The 19,304-nt window shown below is 42.2% G+C and overlaps 1 protein-coding gene across 2 annotated transcripts in view; it reads right to left on the bottom strand.

Annotated features, from left to right (window-relative positions):
- Nucleotides 1-18,955, bottom strand: part of LOC138754794 (cytochrome P450 2K6-like) — a 29,387-nt gene extending 10,432 nt beyond the window's left edge. Inside the window, exons 1-4 of one of the 2 annotated variants that reach the window (XM_069919613.1) lie at nucleotides 18,699-18,955; nucleotides 16,522-16,684; nucleotides 14,768-14,914; nucleotides 13,098-13,258 (exon numbers count right to left, since the gene is read on the bottom strand). In XM_069919613.1, coding sequence (XP_069775714.1) covers nucleotides 13,098-13,258; nucleotides 14,768-14,914; nucleotides 16,522-16,684; nucleotides 18,699-18,899 — 672 coding nt within the window. In that variant the 5' untranslated portion in view covers nucleotides 18,900-18,955. The remainder of the gene's footprint in view (nucleotides 1-13,097; nucleotides 13,259-14,767; nucleotides 14,915-16,521; nucleotides 16,685-18,698) is intronic. The other variant, XM_069919612.1, reaches the window with a different exon arrangement.
- Nucleotides 18,956-19,304: the final 349 nt, after the last annotated feature.

Consider the following 19,304-nt stretch of genomic DNA (forward strand, 5'->3'; position numbering starts at 1 on the left):
CTGCACCGGTCCCTTCAGCTGCAGACCCCCCCCCCCCATTCACTGGTCCGCCGGCCCGCGGTCACTGCCCCTGCGAGGTCATCTCCTCCGCCTCTCCTTCTCAGCCGATTTCTGGTGCCCTGCACTCCCCTGGAGCCTGCAGACACTCGTGACTGTGGCTGATCAGAGGCACTGCCTTCTTGGGCGCAGACCCCGCGGTGGCGAGATTTTAAATAGAAACGATATCACGAGCGATTAGCATGGTTTTGGCGCATTGGCTCTTATTAAAAGACAGTTTGAATACAGAAATGGAATGCAGAACTTCAGCTGGTGTATTGTGTGCAGTGCTGACCAAGTGCAGTTCAGTACAGCCCGAATATACTGGAGGGAGTGGAATATACAAATGTGCTGGAGAAACTCAGCCTGGTCATTTCTGCATCCATAGATCTAAAAGATATATTGCCAACATTTCGGGGGCTCAGCCTCCGATAGACACTGAAATGACCAGCTGAGTTCCTCCAGGATTTTGGTGCGTCCGCAGTCACAGCCTGTTTCACTCCACCACGTTGGTTACCCTGGACGACCTGCTGAGTTTCTCTGGCAAGTTTACCTCCTGGACCCTGTTTAACTGGAGGTTGGTGGGGGGGGGGTGGGTGGTGGTGGGTGCCACAAAGATTCGGATGGTGGATTCCACTGAGGGCAGGATGGCAGAGGAGAGGTTGAGTGAATGGGGACAGGCCCGGGAAAAGCACTTGCTTAGGCCACCCAGGGAAGGGGGCCCCACAAGAGTTGTTCTCCAGGGCCAGATTTATCATGGTGCAGCCCACAAAAAATACATATATATTTACAGGTTATATTTAATATAGTTGTAGCCTGGGAATTTTAATCTATTATTTCATTTACTGAGTCTCAATGTCGTGTCAGTTCAACAATGGAAGGGTCGAGGGGGAGACCATTGTTGGGCAACAGTTGGCCTTAATCCGGCTTTGGACAGAGGTCATGGTCTCTGGGTTCAGAAATGTTAGAGGAGCCTCAATGTTCCGACAAAGCAAAATGGGCTGTGGCCCGGGGGACAGAACAAGGGCGCTGGCAAGTGCGGTGTGCAGTTTCAAAGGAAGATTAAAATGTTGTGCTTTAGAATCTTTGTTAATTTTGTGCTTGTCTCTTTAAGAGAACTAATGTTTGAGGTGTTACCATAGTTTTTTTGGAAACTTTATTTAAAGTCTTTAAACAACTTACAATCAAACATAACAGAAGAAAGAAAAAACAATTTTTATATATTAACCCCCCCCCCCCTCCTTTAGTCAGCTCCCTTAAGACCCACAGCTGCACTGGAAGACTTACTGTTTCAGGAGAAAAAGAGAGTTCAGCGTTACTGGAATTAACACGAATCTATGGGGGCTGGGACCAGAAAAGGTAGGCCTCAAGTGGAAGTGATGGAACCTGGACTGGAGTCTGTGTTTACAATATTGGAAGGGATTGTTCATCAGATGGAAAACATGTCAATGCAGATGTCTACTCAGATAAACCAAGGATTTATGGAAGTGAAAACTAAAATGAACAATATGTGTGAAGAGATTACCCTTATGAAGCAAGATATTACTGTAGTTAAAAGTGATGTTTGTAGGTGTAGAAAATCAGTGGACACTGTACAGGACAATTTAAAAAAGAATGAAGAAGCCTTTTTTGAATGTAAAAACCAAGTGGAGCGTAATAGATGGAAAAGGTGGAGGATTCTTTCATGGATTGGGGATTCAGAAGAAGGAATTATTGAAGGAGATTGATTCATTAGAAAATCAAAGTCGGAGTCACGTGATGGAGTAGTGGCCAGTCAGGAAAACCAGCCCTCTCCAGGAAAATAGAAAAAGTCAGGAAAAAGCAAAGCATTACAGAAATAGAGTACAAGAAATTGAAGATAAAGATACAGAGAAGAGAAAGAAGATGGCTTCCAAGAAGGAGAAAGTAAAAACAGCTGGAAAAAAAGATGTCGCTGGAGAAGAAGGCCTTACCTGCAGGAAGGAACAGGATGCTGTGGTGGCGAGAAGCCCCCGACTCTCAAGGTCAGTACCTGCCCTACAGAGTCACGACCCACCAGCCGGTACACTACAAAAATGGCTCTCGGAGCCAAAAGTGCACAACGGCGCACGCGCAATCAGAGGAGAAAGAGGACACCGGTGGGAGGGGGGCTCAGCAGAGGAGTGGGCTGTCACAGACCAAGCAGCTGAGGGTTGCCCACCACCAGGGCTTTCAGCTGGAGGACGAGGAAGCCAGCAGAAGAGGGACCGACGAAACAGACGTGGAAGACAGACAGAGAGAAGATTGACAAGAAGACCAACGTCAGGAAGCACAACAGACGAGCAGCCCAAGAGGGGAGGAACAGCAACAAGAGGCCCAGCAAGAAGAGACCCGATAAAGAGATACATACAGCTCATTAGAAAAAGACAGAAGAGACACAGACACAGAAGAAGAGGAAGAATAAGACCAAGATCTTCACAGAGAAATAAAAGGTAAAACTGATGAACAGAATATAGATAAAGTCTTTTTTGAAGAACAAATGAGATCACTAAAAGAATCGTTATCATTCAAGTTTAGTGCAATTAAAAAGAAAATAAAAAGAACAGAAGATAAAATGCAAAGGTTAGAACGGGTCATGACAGAAATAGGGAAAAGAGTATGGAAGAGCGGGAAACGGCTGTAGAAATAGAAGTGAACGACAAGAGGATAATTGGAAGAAAGTAATTAAAAAATTAAAGAGACACAAGAGTTGTGAGCTCAAAAAATTGAAATGTTGGAAAATTATAGTAGTAGGCGAAACAACATAAAAATAGTGGGCCTGAAGGAGGGTGAAGAAGACACAGACATGAAGGAATTTATAAAAGGCTGGATCCCGAAGGTCCTGGGAACAACAGAAATACAGGAAGGAATGGAAATAGAAAGGCCTCACAGAGCACTAGCTCCGAAACCACAGGCACATCAAAAACCAAGATCCATCTTAGTCAAATTTTTGAGATATATGACAAGAGAAAATATACTGGAGCGAGCAAGGAATAAAATTAGAGAAGACAATAAACAATTGGAATACAAGGGTCAAAAAAATTTTTTTTAAACAGACAAAAGTTTTGAACTCTTAAAGAGGAGAAAGGAGTTTAATACAGCAAAATCAACTTTATGGAAAAATGGTATAAATTCATGTTAAGACATCCAGCTGTGCTTAAAATATTTATTCCCGGGGAGCAAAACAGACTGTTCTCGGATCCAGAGAAAGTGCAAGAATTCGCAGAATGTTTGCAGGACAGGAGAAGAGATGAAGAGATGTAACAAGAATGACAAACAGCGATAAAGTATATATAAAGATGTAAAAACAATGTATATGTAAAGAACTAAAGAGGGAAAAGAAAAGGGAAGGAAGGGAGTAAGGGGGAAAAAAGAGAGAGCTTTGTTATATGTGTTAAAAAAGTGTTTTCTGCAGAGGGCTGGTAGAGGGGGAATAACCGTCACTGCAAAATCAGTTGACGCTGTGAACAAGATCGCAACCCAAATGAAAAGGAGAGTTGTGGTTGCCCGGCAAGGGGTATGGGGCATCTCAGAGAGGAGGGGATCTTTTGGGGTTAAGGTATTAGTGGATGTGGAAACTGCGGGGGTACTTTATGTCTTAAATGTGTTGTCGTATATTAAGTGTAATAAGAGAAAACTAAGAGATGAAAATGGGGAAAAGGGGATGGAGGTGGCAAAGAGGTGGAAAAGAGGTGTATGCAAGATATAAGATGGCCATGTTGAACTATATGACTATAAACATTAATGGAGTACATAACCAAATTAAAAGGAAGAGGCGACTAAATTTATTGAAGAAAGAAAAAATAGATATAGCATTTGTGCAGGAAACGCATCTAACTGAAGCGGAACATAACAAACTGAAGAGAGACTGGGTAGGACACGTAACAGCAGCATCCTATAATTGAAAAGCTAGAGGTGTAGCCATATTAGTTAACAAAAATGTAACAATCAAAATAGAGGAGGAAATAATAGATCCGGCAGGGAGGTATGCAATGATAAAGTGTCAGATATATTCATAATTTTGGAATTTGCTTAATATATACGTGCCTAACGAGGAGGAAGAAAAATTTATGCAGAAAGATTGCAAACACACAAGGAAATATATTGATAGGAGGGGATTTTCACCTTAATTTGGTCCCAATGTCAGATAAAACTGGACAAAAGACAAGTAAAAAGAATAAAGTGGCCAAATTTAGGGTTAATCAATGAAGGAAATGAAACTTATGGATATATGGAGGAGGAAGCACCCAAGAGAGAAGGAATATTCATATTATTCGAGTAGGCACAAAACTTACTCAAGAATTGATATGTTTTTGTTGTCAGCCCATATTCAAGGGAGAGTTAGGAAAACTGAATATAAAGCTAGACTACTATCAGATCATTCACCCCTGTTAATAGCAATAGAACTGGAGGACATCCCACCAAGAACATATAGATGGAGATTAAACTCCATGCTACTTAAAAAGCAGGAACTTAGGGAGTTTATTGAACGCCAAATTAAAATATATTTTGAAATAAACATAGGATCAGTGAAAGATAAATTTATATTATGGGATGTAATGAAAGCCTTCATTAGAGGGCAGATAATAAGTTCTGTGACTAAGATGAAAAAGGATTACAATCGGGAAATAGAGCAGTTAGAAAGGGAGATAGAAAGTACAGAAAAGGAATTAGTAAAAAGGAATGATATAACAAAAGGGAGAGAATTGGCGGACAAAAAAAATAAAATAGGAAGCATTACAAACATATAAGGTGGAGAAGAACATAATGAAAATAAAGCAAAAGTATTACAAACTGGGAGAAAAAAACACATAAAATATTAGCCTGGCAACTTAAAACAGAACAAGCTAAAAGAATGATACGGACATCAAGGAAAAAATTACATAAAATCCAACAGAGATTAATGAAAATTTTAAGGAATTTTATGAACAATTGTATCAAACTGAGAATGCGGGAAAAGGTGATAAAATAGAGGAACTTTTAGCTAAAATTGAACTGCCAAAATTGCAAGAAGAGGAATAAATCAAACTAATAAAACCTTTTGAAATAGAGGAAGTACAGGATATATTAAAAGAGCTACCAAACAATAAAACACCAGGAGAGGATGGATTTCCAGTAGAATTCTATAAAACATTTAAAGAGTTATTAATTCCTTCTCTCCTGGAAGTAATGACCCAGATAGAAGAAACACAAAACTTGCCAGATTCATGTAGGACAGCAATAATTACAGTAATACCAAAGACGGGGAAGGATCCACTAACACCAGCATCATATAGACCATTATCTCTACTTAACTCAGACTATAAGATAATAGCGAAATTATTAGCACACAGATTGGATGATTGTGTACCAAAAATAGTAAAACAAGATCAAACTGGATTTATTAAGAAAAGACGAACAGCGGACAATGTCTGAAAACTTATTAATCTAATTCATGCAGTTCAAGGAAATAAGAAACCAACAGTGGCTGTTGCTCTAGACGCAGAAAAAGCCTTTGACAGAGTAGAGTGGAATTACTTATTTAAAGTATTACAGAAATTCAATTTACCAGAAAAATATACAAATTGGATGAAAGCATTATATTATGGACCGTTGACGAAGGTAACAGTAAATGGATATGTATCGAGTCACTTTAAATTAAGTAGGACAACTAGACAGGGATGTCCATTATCCCCCTCATTGTTTGCCTTAGCAATAGAACCATTGGCAGAACTGATAACAGAAAATAAAATAAAAGGGATAAAAATAAAGGAGAAGGAGTATAAAATCTGTTTATTTGCAGATGACATCATAGTATACCTAACAGAACCAGAGACATCAATAAAAGAATTACATAAGAAGTTGAAGGAATATGGAGAAATATCAGGATAGAAGATCAATGCAAATAAAAGTGAAGCGATGCCAATGAGTAACGCAGACTATACAGAATTTAAAAAAGAATCACCATTTAAATGGCAAACACAAGCAATCCGATACCTAGGGATCAGGTTAGATAATAACTTAAGCCACTTGTACAAACTAAGTTATCAACCACTAATAAAAAAATTGCAGGAAGACTTAAAACATTGGAAAGAATTACTGCTAACGTTGATAGGGAGGGTAAACTGCATTAAAATGAATGTCTTCCCATGGATACAATACTTATTTCAATCGTTACCAATTCTCTTAACAGAAAAATTCTTTAAGGAACTAAAGAGAATAAGGGGAAGAGTCATGTGATAGAGCAGTGGCCAGTAGGAGAATACCAGCCCTCTCCAGAAAAGAAGGAAAAAAATGAGGAAAAAACAAAGCCCCAGACACACAAATCACAACAAATAAAAAATAAAGGTGTGGAGAAAATGGCACCTAAGAAAGAAAAGCCAAAAACAATGGGAAGAATAGAAGAAAGAAAGATGCCGGAAGAGAAAGGTGAAGGCCTTACCTGTATGAAGAAGCAGGGACCCGCCGTGGAAAGAGGAGCCCACTCCCTGAGGTCAGTGGAGACCCTGCAGGATCACGACCCATCGAACGCAGGACTGCAAAGATGGCTCACGGAGCCAAACAGAGATGCGCAACTGTGCATGCACGAGGAATCGCGCATGCGCGATGTGCATGACAAAGACAATGTCGATGGGAGGGGGGACCAGCTGTGGAGTGGAACTCTACAGCACGAACAGCTGAGGGAGAACCGACAGCAGGGCTCCCAGCTGGAGGATAAAGAAAATAACGGGAATGGGAGGGGTGAGAATGAAAAAAGGAAACCAGAGACACAACAATTAACCAGCCCAGAAGAAGAGGACCAACTTCAAGACACCATGGGGAAAAAAAACCCAAAAACTGAGACAAGCAGCTCAACAAGAAAGACGGAAGAGACACAGATACAAGGAAGAGAAGTAGAAGACACAAACCCAAGAGCAGACACAGAAGAAGACCAAACTCTACACAGAAGGTAAAATGAATGGACAGTACATAGATTTAAAAAAAAATTCAAGATCATATGGAAGCATTAAAAGAATGCACGAGAATTTAGTGAAATAAAAAGAAAAATGAAAATGTGATGGAGGATTTAGACCCTGCTTTTGATTATACAAGGCTGAGCATCAGTAACCTACTTTGAGTATAATGTAGGAATCATAGACATAAGCTAAATTCTTTAGCTTGTACATTTGTACAGTTATCTGACAAAAAGACATCTGGTACCAAGAACGTTTAATCTTCCTGCTTGTTAGCTGGTTGCTGTTTGAGATTGATGGGATTGTTGGTCGCAGACTGTCAGGCAAGACCTTGAAGCTAAGTAAAACATTGTATTCAAAGTGATAAGCTAGAATAGGTAATATAAGCCATGGTCTCGCTGCTGAAGTTTGAGACTCTCTGAGGGGTGGAAACGTCTCTCAGCAAGAAGAAGAACTTCTAGAGTCCAAACAATGTCCCAGTCGGGGGAGGTGGAGAAGCTGCTACCGGCACCCCGGCAACCTACTACAAGTGTGCGGTCATTGCCTCGCTTCAGCAGTTGGGACCAGTCCAGGCGTTGATGTATAATTGGGAAAGGCTTCCATATTGTAGTTTGAAATCAGCTTTAGATTTTACAATAAAGATTTGTCTAAACTGAAGTGCTCTCGACGTGTGTCTCTGTTTTCTTTCGGTAGCTCCAACACTGTGACCAATCTAAAACGAACAAAGTGAGAGGTACAAGTTTACCCAGGACAAAAGTACAGAAGAAAAAGTGAGTAGAATAGAGCTGGTCATAACAGATGTAGGGAAAGGATTAGAAAATGCGGAAGAATGTGTAATGGCGGTTGAAATGGATGTGAACGACTTAAAAAGAAAATTGGAAGAAACTGATTAAAAAGTTAAAGAAACACAGGAGTTGTTAGCTCAGAAGATGGATATAATGGAAAACTATAATAGGAGAAACAATATAAAGATAGTGGGCCTTAAGGAAGATGAAGAAGGCAAAGATATGAAAGAATTTATAAAAGAATAGATCCCAAAGGTCCTAGGAATGACAGAAATACAGGAAGGAATGGAAATAGAAAGGGCATACAGAACACTAGCTCCGAAACCACAGACACATGAAAAACCAAGATCTGTTTTAGTAAAATTTTTGAGATATACGACAAGAGAAAATATACTGGAGCGGGCAAGGAATAAAATTAGAGAAGACAAAAGAAACCATTGGAATACAAAGGTCAAAAAATATTTTTTTACCCAGACATAAGCTTTGAACCGTTAAAGAAGAGGAAGGAGTTTAACACAGCAAAATCGATCCTATGGAAAAAAAAGGTTATAAATTTATGTTAAGATATCCAGCTATGCTTAAAATATTTATTCCTGGGGAGAAAAACAGACTATTCTTGGATCCGGAGGAAGCACGAGAATTTGCAGAACGCCTGCAGGACAGAAGGAGAGATGAAGAGATGTAACAAGAATGAAGAATGGTGATGAAATACATATAAAGATGTAAAAATAATGTATATGTAAGAACTAAAGAAGGGAAAGAGAAGGGAAGAAAGGAAGTAACGGGGAAAAAAAAGGAAGGTGAACTTTGTTAAATGTGAAGATAAAAGTCTTTTCTGGAGGGGGTTGGGTGGGAGAGAATAACCGTCACTGAGAAATCAGTTGATGCTTGCGAGCGGGTTCACAATCCAAATGGAGAGGGGAGTTGTGGTTGCCCGGCAAGGGATAAGGGGAAACTCAGAGAGGAGGGGGATCATTTGGGGTTAAGGGAATATTAGATGTGGGAGTTGTTGAAGTATTTTATGTTTTAAATGTGTTGTCATACATTGAGTTTAAAAAGGGAAAACTGAGAGATGAAAATGGGGAAATGGGGAAAGGTGGTGGTGATGGAGCGGATATGAGGTGTAAACAGAATATGAGATGGCCATGTTGAATTATATGACTATAAATATTAATGGAATACATAACCAAATTAAACAAAAAAGGCTATTAAATTTCCTGAAAAAAGAAAATATAGACATAGCATTTGTGCAGAAAACACATCCAACTGAAGTGGAACATAATAAATTAAGGAGAGACTGGGTAGGGAACGTAGCGGCAGCATCATATAATTCAAAAACCAGAGGTGTAGCTATATTAATAAATAAAAATGTACCAATCAAAATAGAAGAGTAAATAATAGATCCAGCAGGGAGGAATGTAATGATAAAGTGTCAGATATATTCAGACTTTTGGAATTTGATCAATATATATGCACCTAATGAAGAGGATCAAACGTTTATGCAAGATATTTTTTTGAAGATTGTAGATACACAGGGGAATATATTGATAGGAGGGGATTTTAACCTTAATTTGGATCCAATGTTGGATAAAACTGGACAAAAGACTAGCAAAAAGAATAAAGTAGCCAAATTTATGGTTACATCAATAGAGGAAATGAAATTTATGGATATATGGAGGAGGCAGCACCAAAGAGAGAAGGAATAGTCATATTATTCGAGTAGGCATAAAACATACTCAAGGATTAATATGTTTTTGTTGTCAGCCCATATTCAAGGGAGAGTTAGGAAAACGGAATAGAAAGCTCGATTGTTATCAGATCATTCATCCCTATTATTAGCAATAGAACTGGAGGACATCCCACCAAGAACATATAGATGCAGATTAAACTCCATGCTACTTAAAAGGCAGGAATTTAGAGAGTTTATTGAGCGCCAAATTAAAATGTACTTTGAAATAAATACGGAATCAGTGAAAGACAAATTTATATTATGGTATGCAATGAAAGCCTTCATTAGAGGGCAGATAATAAGTTATGTGACTAAGATGAAAAAGGACTACAATCGGGAAATAGAACAGTTGGAAAGGGAGATAGTAAGTACAGAAAAAGAACTAGCATCAAGGGAAGATATAACAAAAAGTAGAGAATTGGCAGACAAAAAAATAAAATATGGAACATTATAAATGTACAAGGTGGAGAAGAACATAATGAAAATAAAGCAAAAGTATTATGAGCTAGGAGAAACAACACACAAAATATTAGCCTGGCAACTTAAAACAGAACAACTAAAAGAACTGTATTGCCATTAAGGAAAAAGGATAAACAAATTACATATAATCCAATGGAGATTGATGAGAACTTTAAGGAATTTTATGAACAATTATACCAAACTGAGAACGAGGGGAAAGATGATAAAATAGAAGAGTTTTTAGCTAAAATTTAACTGCCGAAATTGCAAAAGGAACAAAACAAACTGTTAAAACCATTTGAAATAGAGGAAATACAGGATATATTAAAAAAGCTACCGAACAATAAAATGCCTGGAGAGGATGGATTCCCAATAGAATTCTATAAAACATTTAAAGAGTTATTAATTCCTCCTCTCCTGGAAGTAATGACCAAGATAGAAGAAACACAAAACTTGCCAGATTCATGTAAGACAGCAATAATTACAGTAATACCAAAGGCGGGGAAGGATCCACGAACACCAGCATCATATAGACCAATATCTCTACAATTCAGATTATAAGATAATAGCAAAATTATTAGCAAACAGATTGGCCGACTGTGTACCAAAAATAGTAAAAGAAGATCAAACTGGATTTATTGAGAAAGGACGAACAGCGGATAATGTCTGTAAATTTATTAATTTAATTCATGCAGTTCAAGGAAATAAGAAACCAACAGTGGCTGTTGTTTCAGGTGCATAAAAAGCCTTTGAAAGGGTAGAATGGAATTATTTATTCAAAGTATTACAGACGTTCAACCTACTAGAATAATATATTAATTGGATTAAAGCATTATATAATGGACCATTGGCGAAGGTGACAGTTAATGGATATGTATTGAACCAATTTAAATTAAGTAGGTCAACTAGGCAGGGATGTCCATTATTTCCCTCACTGTTTGCTTTAGCAACAGAACAATTGGCAGAACTGATAAGAACAGAAAATAAAATAAAAGGGATAAAAATAAAGGAGAAGGAGTATAAAATCAGTTTGTAGATGACATCATAGTATACTTAACAGAACCAGAAATAACAATAAAAGAACTACGTAAGAAATTGAAGGAATATGGAGAAATATCGGGGTACAAGATCAACTCAAATAAAAGTGAAGTGATGCCAACGAGTAATGCGGATTATACAGAAGTTAAAAAAGAATCACCATTTAAATGGCAAACACAAGCAATCCGATACCTAGGTATTAGGTTAGATAATAATTTAAGCCACTTGTACAAATTAAATTATCAGCCACTAATAAAGAAATTGCAGGAAGACTTAGAACATTGGAAAGAATTACCGCTAACGTTGATAGGGAGGGTAAATTGCATTAAAATGAATGTATTCGCAAGAATACAATAGCTATTTCAATCATTACCAATTCCCTTAACAGAGAAATTCATTAATGAACTAAAGAGGATAATAAGGAAATTCTTGTGGAAAGGGGGGGAAACCAAGGATAGTGTTAGATAAATTAACAGAGAGGTACAAACAACCAAGGTGCTTTCCAGTTATCTAACTTTAAAAATTATTATAGAGCAGCACAATTAAGGTATTTGTCAGATTTTTATTAGACAAGGGAAAAACCAGATTGGACTAAGATAGAGCTAGATAAAATAGGGGAGAAGATTCCGGAACATATACTTTGTAAGTGGGATGAAAAGCTGGTACGATATAAAAGCTCACCAGTACTGTACCATTTACTCAACATATGGAAGAAGATTCACGTAGAAAGGAAAAAAAACAAATTGCCAACTACCAAAATTATGCAAAATCAGCTAATCCCTTTCACAATAGATAACCTTTCCTTTAGAGAATGGGAGAGAAAAGGGTTTAAAAGAATAGAAAATTGTTCTCTGGGAAATAATTTATTAACATTTGAACAAATTAAGTAAAAATATGGGATAACTCATGGTGCAATGTTTACAGACCACCAACTGAAAACCTACTTAAAGGACAAATTGGGAAACAGACTGAGATTACCAGAAGGAAGCAGCTTTGAATATATAATTACAGAAACAATGATAATAAAAAAATTTATAATGAACATGTACATCAAGCTGCAAGGGAAGGAAAATGATGAAATAAGCTATAAACCCAAGCAAAAGTGGGAAAAAGGTTTAAACATAAAGATAAAAAATGAAATATGGGAAAAATTATGTTCTGGAACTATGAAGAATATAATAAACACGAGGTTACGCATGATACAATATAATTGGTTACACAGGTTATATATCATGCCCCAAAAGTTAAATAAATGGGATCCAACATTATCAGATGTTTTCGCTGTAAGAGGGAAATGGGAACAACAGTACGTGCAATTTGGGCATGTGAGAAAGTGAAAAAGTTTTGGGAAGATCTAAACCAGGTATTAAATAAAATCACAAGAAACAACTCACCAAAAAATCCAGAGATTTTTCTTCCAAGTAAAATAAAAAGTTAAGAATTAGGCCTCAAACTGGATGAAGCACAAAAAAGATTTATTATGATAGCCTTAGCTGTACCAAAAAAATGTATAATGTCAACTTGGAAAATGGAAGAGAGCCTGAGAGTACAGCAATGGTACATAGAAATAAATAAATGTATTCCATTGGAAAAAATAACATAATTTAAAAAATAAAGTCACATTATTTGAACAAATTTAGGAACCGTACATGGAACACAACAGAGAGGGCCTATCGTGGACCTCCACCCCCTAAAATGATAAAATGAGAAAACAAAATGACCTGATCCAGTTTGTAAAAGTATATGACACAATTTTCTTGTTTATTTTCATTGTGTGATGACATTGTTTAATGGGTTTATTGTATTGTATATGTTGAACATTTAATGGGTTTGGAGGGGGGTGGGAAGGAAGGAGGGAAGGTGGGGGGAAAGGGGAGAAAATGCCACTGTGTATATTTAAGAGGGAAATGTTTGTATGTATTTTGATTAGTTGTTCCCGCGGCTGATGTTCTCACAATGACAATGGTTCTCATCCTTTCTCCTTCCACCCACAAACCACCTTAAGTAATGCCTTTGCCATCAGTGCTCAATGATCAGTGAGGGACTGGTGGGTGGAAAGAAAATGATTGAGAACCACTGATTCGCTTGTTGCGATACCAGCCACCCCGTCTGGAGGTTTACCTGCACGTGAACTGAGGACATGAGCTGCAGAATCTCCGTGTTCATCTTCACCAGTCTGAGGAACCTCTCCTCGTCACATTCGAACCGATTACCGAAGATAATGGAGCAGATGACACTGCCGGTAGCAGGGGTCAGTATCGGCAGTGTTTCGAAGGGCTGGCCTGTCAGGGGAATCAGCAGCTGAGCATTGACACAAGGTCAGGAGGTGGCAGTTCATTCTCACTGGGCCCACAGCCTCGACCAATCCAGGACTAGGTCCAAGGGGAAACTCGGAGTCAGTGGGAATTCCTACACCTCTCCCTACTGCTGTAACCCCTCTGGTCACAACCACCCTCTGGTCCCCAAAATCCCTCCCTACCTCTGTATCCCATCTGGCCACAAATCCCCTCCTGACCTCTGTAACCCCTCTGGTCACTACTCGCCTCCTCTGCAACCCCTTTGGCCACTACATTCCTTGCCTCCTCTGTAACCCCTCTGGCCACTGCACCCCTCCTGTTCGTTATTGCGTGCTTAATAACGCGCCGAGCCAGCGGGTGAGATAAACTAAGCAAAAGACCTCACTGAACTCAACCAAGCATGCTAGATATGGTAGAGGGGGAGAGAGGCCACAGTGAGGCATCTGCTCCCTGCCAAAACTTGATTCGACCAGCGTGCCCTCGTGGGGATCGCACATGCGCAGCTCACTGTTGCGAGTTCAGTGGCTGCATTGCAAAGGCAGGAGCTGTCTGCACTCCCCACCTCCACCTCTGTAACCCCTCTGGCCACTACACCCTTCCCCTCCTCTGTAACTCCTCTGGCCACGATACTCCTTCCCATATCTGTAACCCCTCTGGCCACTACACCACTCTGGATTTTGGGCTGCTGATCACGAAGATCTCTTTAAACATATTCCTATCACGTACCACTTTTTAGATATAACCTATTTTTGTGATATCCTGCCATATTTTACCAGTATATTGCCCACAAAGCAAGCTGTTCTGATCAGTCCAAACAAGCCTTGGCACACACTCAGTGCAGGTGCTTGGCAAACATCGTCTTTGGCATGGAAGGAATTTAAAATGCTGTTGAGCATTTTCCAGAGCCCCAAACCACATCCCGCTGATCCACCACACACTTCAAGCAGACAAACTCACGACGTGCAAGACTTCATCGAAAATCCATGCTCTGCGTTCGCACTTGGACACCTTCCCTGCTGACCTTGGGTCAGTCAGTGACAGGCAAGGTGAAAGGTTTCACCGGGACATTGCGACTGTGGGAAGGTGGTATGAGGGCAATTGGAATCCATCAGCGCTGGCCGACTATTGTTGGTCACTGACAGGAGAGGCCTCAGATGCCAAGTACAAACGAAAATCAGCGGCAAGCTATTTTAGGTCAGTTGAATGTGATTAAACATGTTAAATTCAGTAAAAGTTCATTTAATGTTTCTCTAACTTCCTACATGATACAGCAAATCTGAAATAATCTCTGTGTTCAGCTTGAAGTTGTTTATCATAATCCCCGATTTATATTTCAGGAAACAAATCTTTAAAAAAGATTGTTGTCCAGTGTTACCTCCCTTCGTTCCCACCCAGCTCCCTGAAGACGTGTGGAATCTAGAGATGCTACATTGCAGACAGCCCAGTCCCTCACCCACTGTGCTCCAAGCCCCAGCATCAGAATCGAAGCCTTACCTTTCTGATCCTCAATCTGAGACACCAGGAAGCCGACCTCCTCGGTGATCCGATCCTGCAAGGGTCGGCCCATCCCGAAACCGTGCAGTGTTGACAGCACCAGCTTCCGCATGTTCTGCCATAGTTTCCCATCGCTGAATATCACCCCTGGAATGAACACACAGACCTCTCAAGCAGGACGGTTCCCTGCATGGCTGGTGCTGGCAGGACCCCGGGATCGGGTGGATGCTTCTTCAGTGTCTGGGGTGCTGGGGTAGAGTGGCAGAGTGCTCCTTCAAGGCATGTAGACCAATGACCAACTCCCGTTCCTAAGGTCCCCTGTTCCACATGTAGCATGTTCCTATTTCAGTTCCACATCTGAAACACGTCTATGTAATTGGAGCAGAAATTTATACTGAACTAGTCCATATCATGTATTTAGAAATGATGTCATACTGTCTGAGATTTCTACACCCAAGACCAACTTCCATCTTTCCCTTGTCCTCTGTAACCTGGTTTTGCACTTTCACTTTGGAGAGCATAATACATTTTTGTTATAAATTTTGATGTATACCCCATCCACGTTGAAATTGAGCCTGCGTTCACACTCCCACCACTCCCTGTGTGAAGAAATCCCCCTAATGTTCCCCCTAAACTTTATCCCCTTAAACCATGTCCTCTGGTTTTCGTCCTTCTCTCAGTGGTAAAATCCGACCCACATCCAGACCCTTCATAATTTTTATTATCGAATCTCCCTTCATTCTTCTGTGCTCCAGGGAATAAAGTGCTAACCCATTTAATCTTCCCATCGTTATTTAACCTGTAGCTCCATCGGCAACCCTCGAGAAGGATTTAATGCCCCTGCTCCTTGATTTTGGATCCCTGAGCCACATCGGGGGATGGCATACCAGCTAGCGCCATGCCTTTACCATGCCGGCGATCAGAAACGGGGTTCGAATCCTGTGAGGAGTTCGTACGTCCTCCCTGTGTCAGTGTGGGTCTTCTCCGGTGGGGGGGGGGCTTCCTCCCACAGTTCAGATATATACCGGGGGGCTTCAGTTTCCTCCCACCATTCTATTGGATGGCATGGGCTCATGGGCCGAAACGGCCTGTCTCCGTGCTGTACGCCTGAATTTAAATTTAAAAGCTGTATCTGACCCACTTCCCAGCAAAAGAAATCTGGTGAAACTTGTCTGTTCTACACCTCTGTCCACGGTTGAGATAAAAGCCATTTGGTCGCATTATTGTGAAATCTGGACATCAGCAACAAGATTATAATGATGTCTAACGAGAGAAAATCCAGCTACCCCCCCCCCCCCCCCCCCACGACTTTCTGTGCAAGTCTTTTATGTGGCCCCTAACTGAATGGCTTCTGGAAATTCAGGTAAACAACGTCCATCTGCTCCCCGCTATCTACCGCACTTGTTATAACCTGGAGATCATGGGATGCCAAACGAGTGGCTGGCTTTGCCTTGAATGGTGTTAAACCTCCATAGTTGTTGGAGGGGCATCAAGTGGAGGGTGACCCATCACACTCCTGGCCCGTGCCTTCTGGCCTGCTGGAAAGGCCTTGGTGAGTTGCTCGCCCGAGTCTGGGTTTATGTGACTGATCCAGTTGTGGTTCTGGACATTGGTAAAACCCAGGATACTGATGGCAGTAGGTGGGACGGGATGGGGCGGGGGGGTGGGGGGGGGGGGGATGTGAAGGTTAGATGGGATGGACTTTGTGCGGGAATATTTCGCAGCGAGGATGGATGGAGAGGCAGAGAGTTTACCCATCCGGAAGGTGATCTTGTCAAACAGCGGGTTGTGTGGTCTCCCGGAAAATTGGTCGGCGAGGTTCACCAGGGCATCCTGCACCGTGCTGTAGCCAGTCAATACCACCACCCTCAACCCGGCAAGATCAATCGAGAACACGTTGCCATATTTCTTCGATAACTGTGATGGACAGATCATGGGTGGCACAATTAGCATAACGGTTAGCGCAGCACCGTGACCGCACCAGTGACCCGGGTTTGAATCCCATGCTAACTGTAATGTGTTTGTATGTTCTTCCTCTGTCTGTGTTAGTTTCCACCGGGGGCTTCAGTTTCCTCCCACCATTCAAAATGTTCCAGGGGGTTGTGGGTGGCACGGATTCATGGGCTGAATGGCCTGTTACCACGCTATATGTCCAAATTTAAAGAAAAACAATCTTTTTATAAAAAAGTCAGACCCTGGCGAAGTGTGAGAGGCGGCTGCAGTGAGACGGGCCAGTTGCTAGCCTGGAGGTTACAGGCCCTTCATCCCAACTCGTCCATGATGTCCAGCAGAGCAAGTCCCCTTTGCCTGTGTTTGGCCCATCTCCCTTTCCTATCCACAGACCAGTCCAAAATGTCTTTGAAACATTGTTTGCCTCTGCTTGGTACTTCCTCCATACACCCCATTGGCAGGAAACTTACCCACCTGGCCCATGGAGCCGAGCCAATGGAAACATCCCAATTCCACACACCATCGTGAATGTTTATTGCTGAACTTCAGGACATCAGATTTCAGATTTATTGTCAGAGTTCATATATGCATCACATACAACCCTGAGATTCTTTTTCCTGCGGGCGAGGCAGAATTCCCACTAATTGGTAGTACAAAAAAAAACCTGGACTCAATGTACACATAACGAATGTAAACAAACTGACTGTGCAGTATAGAGATAGGAAAAAAATCAATAACATGCACAAGTCAGAGGCCTTAAACGAGTCCCTGATTGAGTTTGTTGTTGAGGAGTCTGATGGTGAAGGGGGAGCAGCTGTTCCTGAACCTGGTGGGTATGAGTCTTGTGGCACCTAGACCTCTTTCCTGATGGCAGCAGCAAGAACAGAGGGTGTGCTGGGTGGGGTGGATCCTTAATGATTGCTGCTGCTCTCCGACGGCAACGTTCCCTGTAGATGTTCTCAAAGGTGAGGAGGGTTTGGCCTGTGATGTCCTGGGCTACCTTTTGCAGGGCTTTATGCTCAGGAGTACTGGTGTCCCCATACCAGACCATGATGCAGCCGGTCAGCACACCTGCCAGGGTTTCTAGTGTCGTACCGAACCTCCCCAAACTTCTGAGGAAGTAGAGGCATTGATATGCTTTCTTCACGATGCCATTGGTGTGCTGGGTCCAGGAAAGATCTTCCCAGATGGGGTAAGGGTCATTGTATCCTTCCTTATCAATATCCTGTCTCCGCTCCTTGGTTGACCCAGGTCCAAGCCTCAGTTTTATTTAGACTGGGATCTGTGGGGGTAGGGTGTGGGTGGCTCCAGCCACCTCACCATTCATCGCCATTCCCTGATCTGTCACCCGGCCAAACACTCACCCCGCCGACCCCCCCATCCACTGAACCCCCCACCTCGCTAAACACTCACCCTGCTGACCCCCACGCACTCAACCCCCCCTCATCCTGTTAAACACTCACCCTGCTGACCCTCACCCACTGAATACCCCACACCCCACTAAACACAACATCACAATCCCCCTCCTCGCTGACCCCTCGCACCACAGACCCCCTTACCCCATTGACCTCGCCCACTAATACCCCCCCATTCACGAGATATACCCCTCATCCTCCACAGGTCTACCTCGAGTGCTGCAGAGATCAGACATCAATCCTCAGGACCATAAGAGCGGCAGAGGATCTCTCCACACCCCCATCGACGTAATCTACTGGGATCACTCTCTGAAGAGGGCCGCCAAAATCATTGAGGACCCCTCCAGCTGCATCTTTCAGCTGCTCCTGTCAAGGAAGAGATCCAGGAGGATCAGAGCCACCACCGCCAGGCTGGGAAGCAGCTTTCCAACGTCCCTCATTACCTCCTGCCAACCCCCCCTGCTTCTCTCTGCCCAACGATCCACGCACAACCCTGCCCCTGACATCGAGTCCATTCACTCCCCCTCACACACAAACCCCCCCTACCCCAGCTGTGAGCCATCCACCTTCATCATCGATGTGTCCATGTGCTTGAGGTCCAGCAGGTGAAGACTGCCGATGAGTGGCAGGGGCCTGGGCCCCGGAGGGAAGAGAGCCGGGGGCTTGGGTCTGCAGCTGATGATGGTTGAGAACAGGAGGATGCAGGCCAGGAGGAACAGACTGGTGAGGAGAAGCTCGGTGGCAGGCAGGAGACTCAGAACCGTCATGACTGCAAGGGAGCTGAGACAGCAGGGACTGGAGCCCGAACCTTTCCTGTGTCCAACCCCCTTGCTTATGCTGGACGGGCTCCTATTAACCCCTAACTGACTGGACAGAGCATCTGGACAAGCCTGGGAGCAGAAACAGACAGTTCAACTTGTGAGCCTCTCCCTGTCTCTCAGCATTCCTCTTATTCAATATGGGGGAGGGGAGAGAGACCGTCACCACCCCTCTCCCATCCAAAGGCAACTTTGGTTTTGACCCCTCTTTAGACAACGATCCCAGTAGATCACTTTGATTGGAGGTGAGGGAGAATTATGGTCCTGTGGATTGACCTTCAGTCCATTTCCCCGTACCACTCAGAAGGTCGACATGATGGTGGCTGGTGGCCTTGCCCACTTCAGTCTTCTCGG

This window comes from Narcine bancroftii, chromosome 2, assembly GCF_036971445.1.
Source record: "Narcine bancroftii isolate sNarBan1 chromosome 2, sNarBan1.hap1, whole genome shotgun sequence".
Taxonomy (NCBI): domain Eukaryota; kingdom Metazoa; phylum Chordata; class Chondrichthyes; order Torpediniformes; family Narcinidae; genus Narcine; species Narcine bancroftii.